This window comes from Cariama cristata, unplaced genomic scaffold (assembly GCF_000690535.1).
Source record: "Cariama cristata isolate BGI_N322 unplaced genomic scaffold, ASM69053v1 scaffold5694, whole genome shotgun sequence".
Lineage (NCBI taxonomy): Eukaryota > Metazoa > Chordata > Aves > Cariamiformes > Cariamidae > Cariama > Cariama cristata.
The window spans coordinates 9,202-25,084 of NW_009611099.1; the positions used below are offsets into that span (position 1 = coordinate 9,202).

A 15,883-nucleotide genomic window follows, 5' to 3' on the forward strand; every position below is an offset into this window, starting at 1 on the left:
GAGCTAAGAATAACATAAGCAGATAGTGGCATTTCTCCTACTTTCCTAGCCCAGCTTTTAATTGATGTCCAAAGCTAGAGCCAGCATTACTGTATGCAAGTCCTTGATGGACTTTTCTTCTGTGCATTTGTCTACACAATTTTATGCCTGTGTGAATGTTTAGCATCCTCGGTACCCCACAGTGATGACTTCCACAGCTTAGTGGCAGGCTCTGCAAAAAAGTTCCTGGTTCTGTTACTCCCCAATGGCATTAGTTCCACTTGGTGGTCCCTAGCTTTTGAGTTGGAAGAATCAGCAAATAACTGGTCTCTAGTCACCACAGCCTCACTTGATATTTTATAGATCTTTGTCGTATCCGTCTCCATCCACCTCTTTTCCAGATTGCAGAGCACACTTAGTCATTCCTCCCATGTAAGCCGTTACCTCCTATTGCCTGTTGTTCTCTAAGCCCTTTTCAGTTGTTTAGAGACTATAGATGACATGTTTTTGCAGAGAGAGCAGTGAACCAGAACTGTAATCCATATTCAATGTACCGGTGCACCATGTGATTATACAGCGTCTCTGTTTTGTTCTCTCTTTCTTGTTATGTGCACTTAGAACTTCATGAGTGATTCTAGCATCTCCCACTCCTGTAGACAAATCTGGTATTTAATTGCTTCAATACTTCTCCTGGATAGGTGAGAGTGTCCAGATGTGCTCCAGGTGTTGTTCATCATTAGGACCAGTGCTTCGCCCCGATGCCAAGACGTGCTCCAGCAGGATCTGCAGAATTTCTCCTAGTCCCTGTGGGTCACATTACCTCCATTCTCCTCTGGCCTGTTGTCTGAAGGCCTCCTTTCTTCCAGCCCACAGGGCTTTGTGTCCTTCCATGCCAGGCTGCTCTCTTGCTGTGAGAAAGTGCATACAGATAGCTCCCAAGTCCCACCTTTGCTTGCTGCTTCGTAGAGCTCTTTGAGTTTCCGTCCAGAATCCCTTCCCCTGAATGTCTCCATGGCTTTCCTTTGATCCTCCAGGCAGAGTGTGTTTCTGCTGGGTCATTGACTCCTGCAACATGACTTTGAGTGTAGGAAAGACAGGCAGATACAGGTTTCCCCTAGCTCCTGGGAGGCATGAGCTTATCCCAGAGGGAGACTATTTCGGGCTACACTTTGCAGAGAAAGACTTGTACTTGCTGCCTGCAAGCCTGAACAGAACCACAGCACTGCTGCCTCTTCCCTCCTCCCTGCCCGTGCACTGGACGTGGCTGCTGGCCCCAGCACATGGGGAGGGAGCAGGAGAAGAGCCGGGGGCTGCACTGTCAGAGCCTGGAGACAGGTGCCACAGTGGCGGCCTGAGGCTGCCAGCCTCAGCTACGCTAAAGGATGGGGACAGACCAGCACCTGAGCTGGGCCCTTTCCACTGACTTTTTTTTTTCTTCTCTTGTTTTGACACAACAGTCATGAGTGGGTTCCTCCCAGCAAGGCTACATAGCTGCACCTGGTTGAGTGACACTGGCCATGAAAGCCCACCTGCATGCACTTCTCCTCCTTTGGGAAGGGGCTGGGCATCCCACACCATCTCTCAGCTAACTGACAGACTGGGGAGATGCTGGGGAAGGCCTTGCAGCTTTCAGTAGGAGGCTGCACATCCTCCTTATATTGTGGCGTTTGCCCCTCAGTTTTGGTGTACAGTCAAGCTGTGGAGCCTGCGTCCAGCTCTGGTGGCTGCCTACCAGCACACCAAGTGGCAAACCTGAACTTCCAGCCACCCTGCGGAGACCAGCCCTACCATTGTGGTCCACAGCTTCCCCTTTCTCAATTTTCCCCAGGACTGACCCCACCTCCCCTCCATCAACCCTAAGCATTTGATTGCCTTTTCCTGCTGGGCCACCTCTTCCCTCTGACTCCCTCCTTCCACTCTCCTCTGCTTGGTCCCCAAGCTCTCCAGGCTGTTTTTTCACACACCTTCGGCCGTCTGAGATCTTTGTTCGTCCACCTGCCCAATCCATCTTTGTGGACTTCTGTCTCTGCCCACCCAGACCTGCACGGAGGTGGGAGCCTTGTTCTCTCTTCCTTCCAATTTCTCCACCTTCCTGCCCCAGGTGAAGTTGGCTGCACCTGGCCTCTTCATTCCCATCAGATCCGCAGTCTTCCTTGCATCTCTCCCGCTTTTTGACCATCCTCTTCCCTTCCCTGGGTGTTTCTTTCTCAACTCTTGCCCTAGCACAGGAACGCCAGCCCACAGGTGCCTGCTCTGTGAAGTTGCACAACCAGATGAGGGGCTTTCAGAGCCGGTAGGCAGATCAAAGGGCAGGGGCACGATGTCGAGGGCGGATAAAAAGGGCTAAATATAGAGAAGGTGCAGCTCAGGTTCAGGACTCTGTCCGAACCTTTAAATCCCTTTGAGGGAACACTCTAAATGAAGTTGGGAATTGTTTTCAGCCTCAGAAGGACAAGGAACCACGGGTGAACGATAATAATAGCTCCAGCTTTCCCTGTCGCCTCCACGCGTCACGTCCCAGTGCCATTTGTGAAGAGCGAGTTACCTCGTCCCCAGTGGGGTGCAGCTGCCTCCCAGGAGGCTCGCAGCAGTTGTGCAAAAGAGCAGTTCGTCATGGCCATGGAAATAGGGGAAGAACAGAGGAAAGGGAAATGGAGTTTGGAGTCTGGCCAAGGCATATTCCTGTCATGACGAGCGGGACCTTAGAGATGAACATTTCTTGTGGATCCATGGATCAGGTCATGGTTGCTCATGGTAGCTGCCCAGCCTGGTTTTAGCAGGAAAGGTTTCTGAATGGTGCACACTCACTGCTTTCTGGAAGTAAGGGCTCTTTCAGGAGGATGCTAAACAGTAGAGGAAACCAAGTCCTTCGGTACCTTTGAAAAAGCAATCCACCACCACCAGCCCAGCATTGTAAAGAGTTACTGACAGGAGGACCTTGGCACCAGTGCTGGTCCAGAGTTGTGCCTCCGACAAGCACCACTGAGGAACACGGCACAGCCAAACAGAGCCTGGGCTTAGCTGGTTCACACCAGCCCTCTTCTGAGCTCTGCCTTGGCTGTGCTCATCCTGAGCCCTTGGGTGTCTGCTTGTAGCAGACCAAATGCCTCTATGGTGCTGCAAGGCTGAGGGGGGGGGTCTGGAATCATCTGCCTTCTGCCTTTTGCTGCCACACCATGACTTTTCAGGGCAGTGGCTAAGTCCCTTGCACCATGCCACGGCAGGGGTCTAGCCTGAGCCCCAGGGGCTGTCCTACTGAGCCACCTGCATCACTCCCTTGTGGGGATCGGGGCACAAGTGATGGGCAGGAAGAAAGGGGAGGTGAGTCCCCTTATTTCCCATCCTCCAGGTAGCTTCCCCCAGAGTGGGGAGGGAGCGTTCCCTCCGTAGGATGCTGGGAGAGGGCTGTAAATAGAAAAGGGAAAGGTGCAGGAGAGAGGACTGAGTATTAATAGGCAGCATCCCTGGGTCTCTGTGTAATCATAGAATCATTTAGGTTGGAAAAGATCTTTAAGATCATCGAGTCCAAGCGTTAACCTAACACTGCCAAGTCCACCACTAATCCCTGGCTGGCCTTGCATGCTCGCCCTGGTGACCCTAGGCTCCTTGCAGAGCCGGATACAGAGATGATCCCCCTCTCCTGTGATGGAGATCAAAGGCCAGGGTAAAATTACCCTGCTCTGCTCCTCACTTTCTGAGGGCACCTTCTCCACCCAGAAAAGCAGCCAGCTGCAAAGAGGTGTGCACAGGGGCGCACCAGGAGTGCAGGACTGTGTACGGGTGGTGGGTGCTGGGTCCCTCGGGGGAGGCCTTACCCTCCTGTTCCAGTCTGGAAACTGGTGAGATTTGCCTGCCAAGGGGAGAACAAGCAACCCCATCCCAGCGCAAAACTCCTCATCATCGTAAAGACATCTCAGTGCTAACCCCAACTCCTTCGCCACCATGATCTTCCCTCCCACATCCTCTGATGGGGTCAGCCCTTGTACAAAGATTCCCCACAGAATCACACCAAGAAACTCAGGGTCCCAAGCGCCAAGCTCACCAAGGTGACCTCAGGTATCACAACAAGGCAGCATCCTTACCAGGATCTGTAGAGCAAGATGGATTGCAGTCTCCCCGGATGGGACCCTCACGGCCTGCCTCCCCTGCTCAGAATGGCTCCCCACCAGCCAGAAGCCCCTTGTCCCTGTGTGGTCTCCAGTCGGTCCTGCCCGTCCACCCAGCGAGTCCCTTGCTCCCTCTCTGCTCCTCAGCCTCTCCCAGGACTGATCTCCCCATGGGGAGCTGGAAGACTGTGGACGGGAGGGGTTGGGGGAGGGCTGATTCCAGGAGCAGCGTCAGGCAAATTAAATCAGACACCAGAGACTTGGGGAAATCGGATTGGGACGTAATGCAAAGCAGGTGGGTGGGGAGGGGTGAAAAGAGAGAGTAGCATGCTGCTCCTGAAGGGAAAGAAACCATCACAGGCGGATTTTGCTCCCTCTGTTTATATCAGCAACAAACTAATAAAGTGAAGATTAGCCAGAACACGCTAGGATTATCAGCCACTGGGGCAGGGCTTGCTGCACCGCACAGTCCACGGGAATTCCCATTTTCCCAGGGACAGCATGCCACTGGTGTGCTGGGCAGGGCGGGAAGAGGGATGATGCCACCCACGGTGGCCCTGCCAAGGGAAAATCAATGGCTGGGCTGAGGTTACACGCTCTCCAGGCAGCAAACTGGGCTCTGCGTGGGGAAAACAGAACTGGGCACAGGGGCCAGGGGTGGCAAAAGATTTGGTGGCATGCCTTTTGGCAGCCACTTTAGTGGGATGCTGCTAGGGGATTATCTTGGCCTCAATCTCTTTTAATCTCTCCCGCAGCTTTGGCCCAAGCCCGAGATAAATACCTTTTAACGGATCTCATCTGACGTCAGGAGGCCATCAGTCTAATCACCCAAGCCACCTCTGGGCAAAGCAAGCCAGAGATGTGGACACCGGTCCCTCACCCCTCAACACATCCTCGTCAAGCAGGAACCGTCCAGACCCCCCCCATACATCATGGGACGGACATGAATGCTGGCATAGCGATGGACCTCTCGCCAGGGACAGGGAATTTGAAATGCACACGTCAAATTGTCTTTTTCCTGTGACCCTGGGGAAGACAGGAGGCAAAAGGGCTTGCCAATGCAGATTTCCCAAGCTTGCGTGTTAAGGAAGCGACAGGATTCAGATGCAGGAAAGACTTCCCTTGCCATGGAGCAGGGGTCCTGTGACAACAGCAACAAGGGGATCACCCACCCACCCCTTACACCGCTGGCCCTAGCCCTACAGATTTCTTCCATCTGAACTGTAGTTGGGGTCTCCATGCACAACTCTCGTCATGGCCCGAGTACGTCACGACTGCAGATTGATCTCTGGCTCTAATGCTTCCCAGGAAAAGGGTCACTGCTCTTTTTGATACTCCGTATCTATCCCATTCAATTCCTGTTTGGCTACAACATAATCCCATCTCGGGACACTAATCCCCCAGGCAGTGACAGCAGATTGTCTTTGTATCAGGGTAGAAAATGATAAACAAAATAACTCTTCTGCTTTCAGGGGCAATTTGGTGCATGCAGAGGGGGGAAAAAAAAAGGGAAGAGAGGCCTTGCTCCAGGGAAAGATGAGCGTACTGTGCTTTTTCTTAAAGGGGCTCCCCACCCTCTCCAAGGGTCAGTCATGGCAAAGCTGACTTTCTCTCTTGCTCTCCCTTATTGGAAGTAGCTGGCATGTGGGCAAATATTTTGTTTTCTTTCACTGAGGGCTCAATCTCCTTCCATCATTTGTTAATTAAATTTCCATCAGCAACGAGTGTGCATGTCTCCCTCCTGGTGTACAGACTCAAGCTCCCACCAACATCTGTTTCCAGCATTTTGCTTTTATTCCATATATTCACAGTCTCTCACCTTCCCTCTCAGACCAATTGCAAGGATCTGGAGTTTGCAGGTACCTAGGAAATTCAGAGGCTTCTGAGTCCCTGAATGTGAGACAGCCCTTGCTGAAAGACCCCAGGCTGCTCTTCCCCGTCTCAGATTTGGCCCTGGATGCCCAAGAAGCTAGCACTGACAGGAGTGGGGTGAGAAGACCCTACCTTCTTACTTCTGAGTGACACAAACATGGTGAGGCAGTGGAGAAAGTTCCTGGTGTCACTGACTTTAATACTCTGTCCCTGCTCCCATTTTTCAGCTGCTGGGATGTCACAGAGAAGAAAGCTACATCCCTCCCCATCACTACGGCTCTAGCATGCTAATACACTGCTCCAGGCCTCTGTGGTCCCGGTGCTACCGCGACCTGCCAGGCCATGGCATGTGCCAGTCCTGCCCCAGAGGCCTCGTGTACTCAGAACTCATCTCTGGTCCGCAGCTCCTTCGGGTGCTGTGTCCTATCAGAGCCAGGCTTTTGTCTCTGGCTTGTGGCCCTGGCTCTGCTGTTGGGAATGGGAGGCTCTGAGGAGGATCTGCCGCGGTGATCAGCCTCCTGATGTTCTCCACCAGGTCGGTCCTGCTCCACAGCCCTCTGTCGCATCAGCTCCTCTGCCTTCACCCGTTCCTGCAGCCATAGAGACAGAGATTATGCGAACCCCTCCCTGCTAGGGTCTTGGCTCTGCTCTTAGGGGCTGACAAGACACATCTTATCTTTGCCACATCCATCCAACCTCCCTAGAGCCCATTCTCTCTTGCAGGACCCATCAAGAGCTGTACCCTCCACCAGGTACCTCATCAGAGGACAACTCCCAGCTGCTGCACTAGGCCCTGCCCCATGGGAAAGCCCACAAGCCATTCCTTAGCGGGATTTGATCTAGCTTGGAGGTACTTGTATCCATTTCTCCAGCATGGTCCTTTACCTGCTCAGCATGCTCCCGGGAGTGTGTGTACCAGAGAGCAATGGCGCAGCGCCTTCCGCGGCTTACTGCCCACACGCCGTGGGGGTTCTCCTTGCCAGAGCTGAAGGCTACCAGCCTCCCACACTTTGGATGCACCTCAGCCTGCCAGGAGAGAGAGAAGAGACAAGGAAGCCAGCAGCCCCCTGTTCTGGGGTACACGGTCCTTCTACAGAGGTCACACTGCCTCTGGGAATGTGGTACAGCAGAGAGCCGTTAGGCATCCGCTGCCAGTCAATGAGCAAGGTAGACCTTAGGGAGGGACAGAGAGAATCAAAGGGACAGCCCGGGTCACAGACACTCACAGACTGGAAGAGCCTGGAACATCTCAGCTAGGAAAGAGTTAACCTTTCCTCTGAGATTTGCCTCAATTTGCCTTTAGCTGCCCCTATTTGAATCTGCCACAGCACCAGCACTGGACTGTTTGTGGAGTGGTGGGATCCAGTAACCAACTAGTTTCCTCCCACCCAGACAAAGTCTCACCCTCAGTCCTCTCTCCTTCTTTTGGCCAGTCCCAGACTTACTGTGACAGTCACAGTGTCCATTTCAGTGAAGAAAAGGCCCCCACCTTGGAAGTCATCATTGAGGTAGAGAATGCCACTGTGGACAAAAAGAAAGAGGACATATGGATGGTGAAGCTCATTCCTCCCAGGTGCTTCCCCACACTCCTTGTCACCAGAGGCTGTGGGTACCACAGGTACAAAAAGCGAGTAGACCAGCTAACAGGAGAATCCATTTGGGAGTGTTAAATACAGCAGTGCCTAGCTCAGGGGAGTCTCTGAACTGCAAGCCAGAGGAGGCTAGGAGAGCATGCCAGGGAGTTAGCTCTCCGCACTTGTCCTGTTTTGTTTCGGTTTGTTTTTAATCCTCTGCAGCATGCATCTGTAGCACTGTTGTGACAATGCCCTGGGCTAGACTGACCTTGGTTCTGACCTGGCATGACATTGTTTATGTTTAAGATTGGGAATAATCCAAAGCCTGGAAGAGGAGACTCATAAGCAAAGAAAGCCATGTCTTAAGAGTCAAGGAGTTTCAGGGTGACATAAGAATGGTCAAAAAAAGGCTTAGTGCATGCAGAAAAGAAAATTAAAACAAGAAATTTCCTTACTAATGTTAGACAAAGGGAGAAGTAGTGAGGCCACAGTGCAGTGCAGGCGAGACCACAGTCAACTAGGTGAAAGAGTGGACCACAAACTACTTGAGCTCCTCTTGGTGTTCAATTAAGCTGATAGAAAACATCAGAGGAACAAGAGAGGCTCATTAATGGGACTGGGAGAAAGAAATAGAAATCAACATTGTGGCTGCTGAAGCAAAACATTAAGGACATAAAGACAGTGAGATGCTTACCAACCCTGCAACCCAGGAAGTTACAGCTCTTCTGCCATAGGGTTTTAATAAGGCTGTGAAGTCAGGGTGGTAACATGACTGCAGAAAATCAAGGATAGCTCTCACAGGCACAAAGGGGCAGGAGGGCAAGGATAATAGCTGAAGCATAAACAGGCCTGTTAGCCTGACCTCAGCAGTCTGCAGGGCTTTAGACTCCATTTCTGAGGGGAAGGATAATTGAAGGACAAGAGGTAAACGGAAAACAGTCTTAAAAAGTAACATGGGGGTAATAAAAGCAGATTGGGCTAGCCACACCATCTTTGACAAAACAGTTGATTTCCCAGGGAAAGACAACATGCTCAATCTCAGCAGTTTGGACTTAGAACAGTGACACTAGAGGAATTCTTAATGAACACAGAGAAGGTGAAAAAGAGCATGTGAACAACACACAGTGACTGGTACCACTGGCACCGAAAGCAGTACTGTTTGCCTGGAGGAGGATCACTGGGGCTCTTGGACCCCAGGCCCAAATCCGTTCAATAGTTTCATGAATGACCACAGCACAAATACACAGAAGAGTGCCAGGAACACGGGGATCTCTTTCAAAATGACACTGGAAGAGCTCAGCCCTCGTGAGCGAGTTGGTCAATCACAATTCACTCTGCAAGAGGACAAGAATACTCCTGGAAACAGCTCAGCGGCATAGATGCCAGGAAGATATTTTAACATACATTCAAGCAGAAGTCACAGGAGCCCGCTACCCAGGGAGGAGTGAGGTGACAGGACAGCTTTCCCACAGAAGGGACAGAGATCTAACCAGTTACACAACAGAGCCTGGTAACTTTACAATCTGACTATACCCAGTCAACATCTATAACAGAAGGGAAATGGACTCAGTGACTCTGGAATTGCCTCTAAGTCCCACATCCTTACTATATGCTGCTCAGAGAAGATTTCTGCTCTGAGTACAGCTACCACTCAAAGAAAAGGCAAGAAAGATTTCTGCATGCCCAGGGACGGGACGGTAAATAGGGGGAATCAACTACAGTAAACTGACCTCATTTGGCTCCAGTGTGCAACAACTGTCACCATCTTTAAAGTATATTTCAGGTTCTTTCACAGAAGAGTTACAAAACCTGCCACAGGCTGGAAAAAAACTTTCACATGGATTGGAAAAACCCAATACAAAGTATTGGCAGTGAATCTTGAGAGAGATGAATGGAGAGAATAGTCACCAAAGTACACTGACTGCTCAAACAAAGGAAATCCAAGGAGCTTGGCTCTCCCTGTAATGCATGGAAGACTGTGAAAGATGGAACCTGATTAGAAGTAACAGACTGTCATAAGGGCTGGCAGTGGACTGTAGTACTGTGGTAGACCCACAAGACAACAATTTGGTATCACGGTTCTAGACTGTGCAGCTTCCCAGCCTTCTTCTGCCCTCTGTTAATGCTGGCTGGGAGAAGGGAGGAGGGAGAAAGGGCTGATCTTCTTCCCAGCCTAGGGAAGGTGTTTCACACCTTGTTCTGAAGCCACTGATGCAGCCTTCTGCCTGATGCTACAGTCCTGGCTGGCTTTGAGCCAAAACTCATCATCTGGTTTCTATAAGCTGAGCTCATCCTCTGATGGGGCTGGGGTGATGTTCTGATCTTCACACGATCTAATGCAGGTCCCCTTCTTCTCTTACCTGTAGTCCCTGTACACGTAGGCAGGCGGTTCTCTCCAGCACTCTTGCCCCTCAGGATCCAAGAGACAATTATCAGCATGGACAGGATGACTAAGATCCATGCGACCTTCCTGTTCCTCTTTAAAAGGAAGTTATAAAAAAGAATATGGGCATTTCCAGTTTCAAGAAAGAATAAGACAGAGAGAAAGGGGCACAGTGAGAGTAAAGGGAAGAGAGTCCTCTGAGAGCACATGGCTGGGACTGAGGAGACTCTCCAGGAGACAGGGACTAACAGGGTAAAAGATTCTTTACCATCTACAGCTGTGCGGCACACAAGGTGTGTGAATGAGAAATGGAGTTTTTTTCCAGGAGTAAAATAGGACTCTATGATTTTCCGTGATTTCTCACTGGCCTGCAGAAGTAATTTGGCATCTCTCCAATCCACGTCCCCATTCTGGGCCAGCTACAAGTGAAAAACAAGCCTGTTAGAATACTTATATAGAAAGACACTCTAAGAAATGATACACATACACAGTACAGAAGAGAAGACCTGTGTAAACTCCTGTGGTCACACATGTAAGAAAAGAACATGTTTTCTCATGTAAATATAAGTCAGGGGTACACCTGTACAGCACAGCAGTTCTTTCCTTCTACTCAGCACATGAAGCCACCTCTGGAATGCAGCATTATTTTGGGTTCCCCACTACACAAAGGACACTAGCAAACTGGAGTGAGTCTTCAGTGAAGGGTCTTAAGATTGCAGGGGTGTTGGAGCACATGACTTAGAAACCCAAGAAAGAAAGAGCTGAGTTTGTTCTGCCTAGAGAAGAGAAGGCCAAAGCGGGGGTCTAACTAGTCTCCTGTCACCTAAAAGGCGCTTATAGAGAAGATAGAGACAGTCTCTTCTCAGAGGGACACACTGAAAAGACAAGAGGCAAAAGGCAAAAGCTGCAGCAAGGGAAATTTTGGCTAGACATAAAGAAAAATTTCATCCTCCCGAGAGTGGTACAGCAATGAAACAGGTGCCCAGAGGGGCTGGGGAATCTCCACCCTTGGAGATGTTCATGACTTGTCCACGCAAAACCTTGAGAGATCCCATCTAGCTTTGGAATTAGCCATGCTGTGAGCAGGGGTTTGGACTAGAGATCTCCAAAGGCTCCTTCCACCTTAATCTATTCTCCGATTCTAAGCTAAGCATGTCTGTAAGACTACTGCACAGGTACAAGTAGCAATCCTGAAACATGTTTCACAGGAGAGAAAGCACTTGTCAAGCCCTCCATGTGCAACATGCCTGAACGTGATCGTGGAGGAAGAGGGTCAGGGGAAACTGCACATGTGCCTATGAGGAAGCTAACACACCCATTACCCCATCCAGAGTGCACTTTGCAGAGAAAAACGCTCGGATGGCAAACAGTCTTTCTGGACAATCAAGAAGGTGGCAGACTCACAGAGCCACTTACCTGCACGGCCTTTAAAACAGTTAATCCTTCAAATCTTTCATGTGGGGTGTGAGGTGACCGTCTTGCCCGGTAGCCATCTCCTGCTTCTCCTGCTGCCTGGAATAGAAGGATACAGATGACACACATTAGGTGTCCATCTCTCCTCCACGGAAACACTACAACCCTGCCTCCTGAGGAGGAAAGTACACATACAGGAGCTCCTATAAGACCCAGGCCTCACCTTTGTCAGCCGGAGAAGGTCCTTACACTCTGACTCTGTCAGCACTCTGTCGAACACAACCCTCTGTGTTCCATTCATCCGGCGGGAATCCATCGTGACAGCAATACCCTCAAAAGGCAAAGGACCTGTTCAGAAGCAAGTACAGATAGTCATGAGCAAGCTTTGGACAAAAAGCCCTCAGACACCAACCCCCAGCCTGGATAAGGAAGTGGAGAGAGACTATACATTCTCTGAGAAGACAGGACAGTTCCCCAGAAGTGCCCATTCCTCGCAGACCTGGGCCACTTGCACCCCTCACATGCTTCAGGGGAACCAGAGCATCAGCTGGGGAAGCTGGCCTACAGCGAGTGCTTCAGGAGCCAGCAGAAACTTGGGGCTTGCTAGGAGAGCAGCAGGGAGCTGGGGAAAGTTGAGTGCACTGTGGATCGCAGCAGCAGAACAGGTCCAGCCTACTGCGGTGAGGCTCTGGAGAAAAGAAGCAGGTAAACACCTCCATCAATCCTCTTGATCACATATCTTATCCCAGAATTATCTCCAGTGATTCTTTCTACTTGCTTCAGCCCCAAAGAGAAGCAATGGTTATTAGTTGGTGATTTGATCTTTTGATCTTTGGCTTTTTTTCCCCCCTCTGACCTCTGGATAGTCAGGAATGCAAAGGCACTCAGGCCCTCTGAAGGATCTGCTCTCCCATGTGTCACAGCAGAGAACCACTTGGGGTCACTTCAAGCAAAGACTCCAGGACAGAGCCCTGCAAGAGGCTGTGTGTCCACACATAAGAATAGAGGACCAGCAGGAACATGGGACTCTGCACCGCAGTCTATAGCATTCAGCCACAAACCATTTGGACTTCAGTTTCTCAGGGGAAGACTTGCCCAAGCCGAATAGTCTGTTTCCAGTTTCCATTTCCCCCCCTCTCTTGTCCCCTTCAGAAAAATGTTCTTTGAAGTTGGGCTGGTGGAGTTGAACCAGGTTTGGTGTAGACACTCCTGCCACACTGAACAGGGATCTGCATGTCCACAGGCTTGTCACGTATTCAGGCACCACTGCTCTCAGCTTCTCCAGCCACAGTGCTCTTTGAGTTCCCATCCCAGAGACGTACGCAGTGAGATTTTGCAAGATACACATGCATCAAAGAGGGAGAAAAGAAACAGTGAGAAGACTTGCTGAGCCATTCAAGTCAGTCTGCATCTATCCTAGCATTCAAATATCTGAGGATGGAAGAAAAGACAGCACTTAGCCTGACTAAGCCTGGCTGACTGCATCCAAGTCTTTCTTCAAGCTCTTTTACTCACCCCTCTTCTCCCTCTCTTCCACATCCAGAGTTTCCTGCTTTTGCTTCTCCTGATCCTCTCTCGGGAGCAAGGGAAAAAACAGAGACCAGGACTGTCAGTACACAGAGCTATGCCTAACCCTCCTCCGTGATAGAATTTCATACCCTTCCTGTTCCTGATTTGCCCATTCCTCCATAGGTATTACTGTTCCTCGTACCATCCCCTACTTCCAACGCTTATATTTCAGTCCTAGTCGACTTGGCCAACCTTACCTGTGTTTCTCCCTTAGGTTTTCAGGAATCAGCTCATCTGGAGTCCAAAGATCCTGTAAGAACAAACGCAGATGATTCAGTACACAACAAACTTCTCCGACATTGGATCATGTCAAACAGCCAGTTCCTTGTCCCGCTTCTCCAGTGAATCTCAGACCAATGGTTCTGGCCTGCTTCTAATGACAGACAGATGGGGCTAACGCATACAGTTACAGCAGCAATTTCAAACCAACTTCAGCCCTGGAGCAGTGGAAAGGCCTTAAAGATCCACCTCATAAGGACTTGGGGGTCATTCTCATCAGCATCTGATCCTTTCCGGATCACATGCTACTGAAGTGAATTCTGGCAACTGTCTGATGAAATCAGAGCAAGAAGATTAAGATGATACTGTTACTTACAGGGTCATTAAAAGTTCCTCCTAGATGCTCCACTGCATAATAAATCAACTTCTTCTCCATCAAAGATCTCTCCACATAATGTTGAATACTCTAAAGAAGCAAAGAGGCTGTCAAACAACCACTCCACAAAAGACAATCCCATCCCTGTCCAGGGCAGAAACCTGTCCCAACACACTGCTGTGCACTATGAAAGCCTGGTTCTGTCCTGAAGAGACAGAACGGTACAGACTATAAGTAAACTCAGGCTTCATTTTCTTTGGTCTTGGGCTTGGCACACATCTGCAGTGAAACACCTTTCCCTTTTTGTCTCCTGGATTGTGATCCTGTCGTATGGGATGGGAAAGGCCGAAAAGTACAGATCTGGGGTTGTAACTACCTCTCTGGCTGTGACAGCTGTGTCCTCTCCCAGTTCTGTGCGATACTGTTTCATTTTCTCCAACATTGGCTCATCCGTGGGATAGAAGAGCAAGTAGGAAGCAGCACATTCAGCAGCCAGTGCCTGGTTTCCAACTTGGGCAGGGATAGAACAGAACAAACAGATATGTCTCTGAAAGACTTGATGTTAGCAGCAAATGTGTATAGGCCAGCAGTACCCAATGCCCCAGTCAGAATCCAGCAGTAGGAGGCCTTACAGCAAGTACACATTAATCCTTGCCTAGCTGGGCCTCTACCCAATGATGGGCACAGAACACAGGGAATGAGCCCAGTGAAGAATGGGCCCACTTTCAATACTTATTGGGAGCTTGTTCAGAGGAGATAGAGAAAAAGTAAGTATATATTTGGAAGAAAGACAGTCTCACCTCCCTCACCCAACAGACATGATGAGGGGCCTGGGGTCTGTAGGCTTCTTTAAGATACAAGTTTTACTGACGGTCTGAGACAGGAGATGAGAGACAGCTGAGTCAGTGTGGGAAGGAGCAGAGGTATCCAAGAGAAGAGCTGAGGCACGTGTGAAGGTGACAGGGTGACAGGATGACCAGTGTCATGACAGGCCATCAGTTCAGCATGGGCAGGCAGGGCTGACTCAGAGGGAACACCACCGTTGAGATGAGATGCATGTGCATGCTCTAGATAGGAAGTGGGGGCCTGGTCTGGAGCCATGTACTGAAAAGGAGGGTATAAAATACACAGCAGATGGTTGGAGCAAGGACTTGAAACTGAGAGTGTTGGAGGAAAGAAGTGGGAACAGCCACACATTACAGAAGATGCACAAGGAGACTGAAGTGGACCACAAGGGACCTCTCCCAAAGTGGCCACAGGCTTGAGAAAGAGAAGACAGTTTCTGGGAAGAGTTGCGGGGCAGAAGGCAGGGAAGAGAGAGGTAGAGCTCAGGTCAGCGTGCCACTTCTCCCCAAGACATGCTGCCTTCCAGGTCCAGAGGCAAAGGGCAAGTTTAGGGGTGCCACAGCATAACCCTCTGGGTAGTGGATCCGCTCACCTTGATCATAAGCAAACTGCAGTAAGTCGAGATGAGAGGGTATGAAATCTTCCGTGGCAGAAATCCGCCCCGGCTTTGTGGCAATTTCAAGGACGCACTGCTGTCGGCACTTCAAAACCTGAATATAATGGGCTGCAAGAGAGAAAAGCAAGAAAAGGCAGTAGCTCACACTTCTTCCAGACAGGAGCGCTGGGAAATGGGGCATGTCCAGTGTGGGAAGCATGGTCTTCCTACCCAAGCCTCTGTGCCTCTAACGCTACCTGCAATGGCTTCATACAGGCCAGGTTGCATCTCCTCCTCCTCCTCGTCCTCATCCTCCCAAGGCCCTTCACACAGGGCACGACACTCTTCCAGTGCTGACAGCGCCTCTGTGAGTGACTCCTCCAGCCTGGCCACAGCCTGCAGGTACTCATCTGCATTGTAGTGCTGCACCCCAGCCTCATATGCCTCCTGCAAAGGACAGATCCAGGTCCCTCATCAGCATGGGTGACACCAAAGGATGCTCTGAGATTTCGAGTCCCTCACAGGGTAGTGCTGACATCTAGGGGCCTGCCTGATCATGCACAGCCCACCATGCAGTGACAGCAAATCTTCTGGACTTAAGCCAAATATACTTCTCCAAGGCCCTGCAGCCTGCCGTAACTGTCACCAGAAAGTCTCTGTGCCACACTTGCAATGGTTTGTTTTCACCCTGAAGAGAAGGCTTCAGGGAGACCTTCCTGCAGCCTTTCAAATATAAAGGGGCCTTATAAGAAAGGCAGCGAGACTTTTGACCAAGGCCTGTAGTGACACGACAGTGGGTACATTTAGATTGGAGATAAGGAAGTCATTTTTTATGATGAGGGTGGTGAGAGACACTGCAGCAGGTTGCCCAGAGAAGCTGTGGATGCCCCATCCCTGGAAGTGTTCAAGGCCAGATTGGATGGGGCTTTGAGCAACCCGGTCTCGGGAAAG

The 15,883-nt window shown here is 50.4% G+C and overlaps 2 protein-coding genes across 2 annotated transcripts in view; both read right to left on the minus strand.

Moving 5' to 3' along the window:
• The window catches only part of GNB3 (guanine nucleotide binding protein (G protein), beta polypeptide 3), a 10,167-nt gene extending 5,927 nt beyond the window's left edge, over nucleotides 1-4,240 (minus strand). Inside the window, exon 1 of the mRNA XM_009698108.1 lies at nucleotides 4,062-4,240. The gene's annotated coding sequence lies outside the window, so the exon portion shown is untranslated. The remainder of the gene's footprint in view (nucleotides 1-4,061) is intronic.
• Nucleotides 4,241-6,210: 1,970 nt separating this feature from the next.
• The window catches only part of LEPREL2 (leprecan-like 2), a gene marked incomplete at its 5' end in the record, with an annotated part of 10,012 nt that continues 339 nt past the window's right edge, over nucleotides 6,211-15,883 (minus strand). Inside the window, 10 exons of the mRNA XM_009698111.1 lie at nucleotides 6,211-6,547; nucleotides 6,843-6,983; nucleotides 7,403-7,478; nucleotides 9,892-10,009; nucleotides 10,183-10,333; nucleotides 11,331-11,426; nucleotides 11,551-11,675; nucleotides 12,843-12,899; nucleotides 14,930-15,061; nucleotides 15,190-15,379. Of these exons, the coding sequence (XP_009696413.1) occupies nucleotides 6,338-6,547; nucleotides 6,843-6,983; nucleotides 7,403-7,478; nucleotides 9,892-10,009; nucleotides 10,183-10,333; nucleotides 11,331-11,426; nucleotides 11,551-11,675; nucleotides 12,843-12,899; nucleotides 14,930-15,061; nucleotides 15,190-15,379 (1,296 nt within the window). The remainder of the gene's footprint in view (nucleotides 6,548-6,842; nucleotides 6,984-7,402; nucleotides 7,479-9,891; nucleotides 10,010-10,182; nucleotides 10,334-11,330; nucleotides 11,427-11,550; nucleotides 11,676-12,842; nucleotides 12,900-14,929; nucleotides 15,062-15,189; nucleotides 15,380-15,883) is intronic.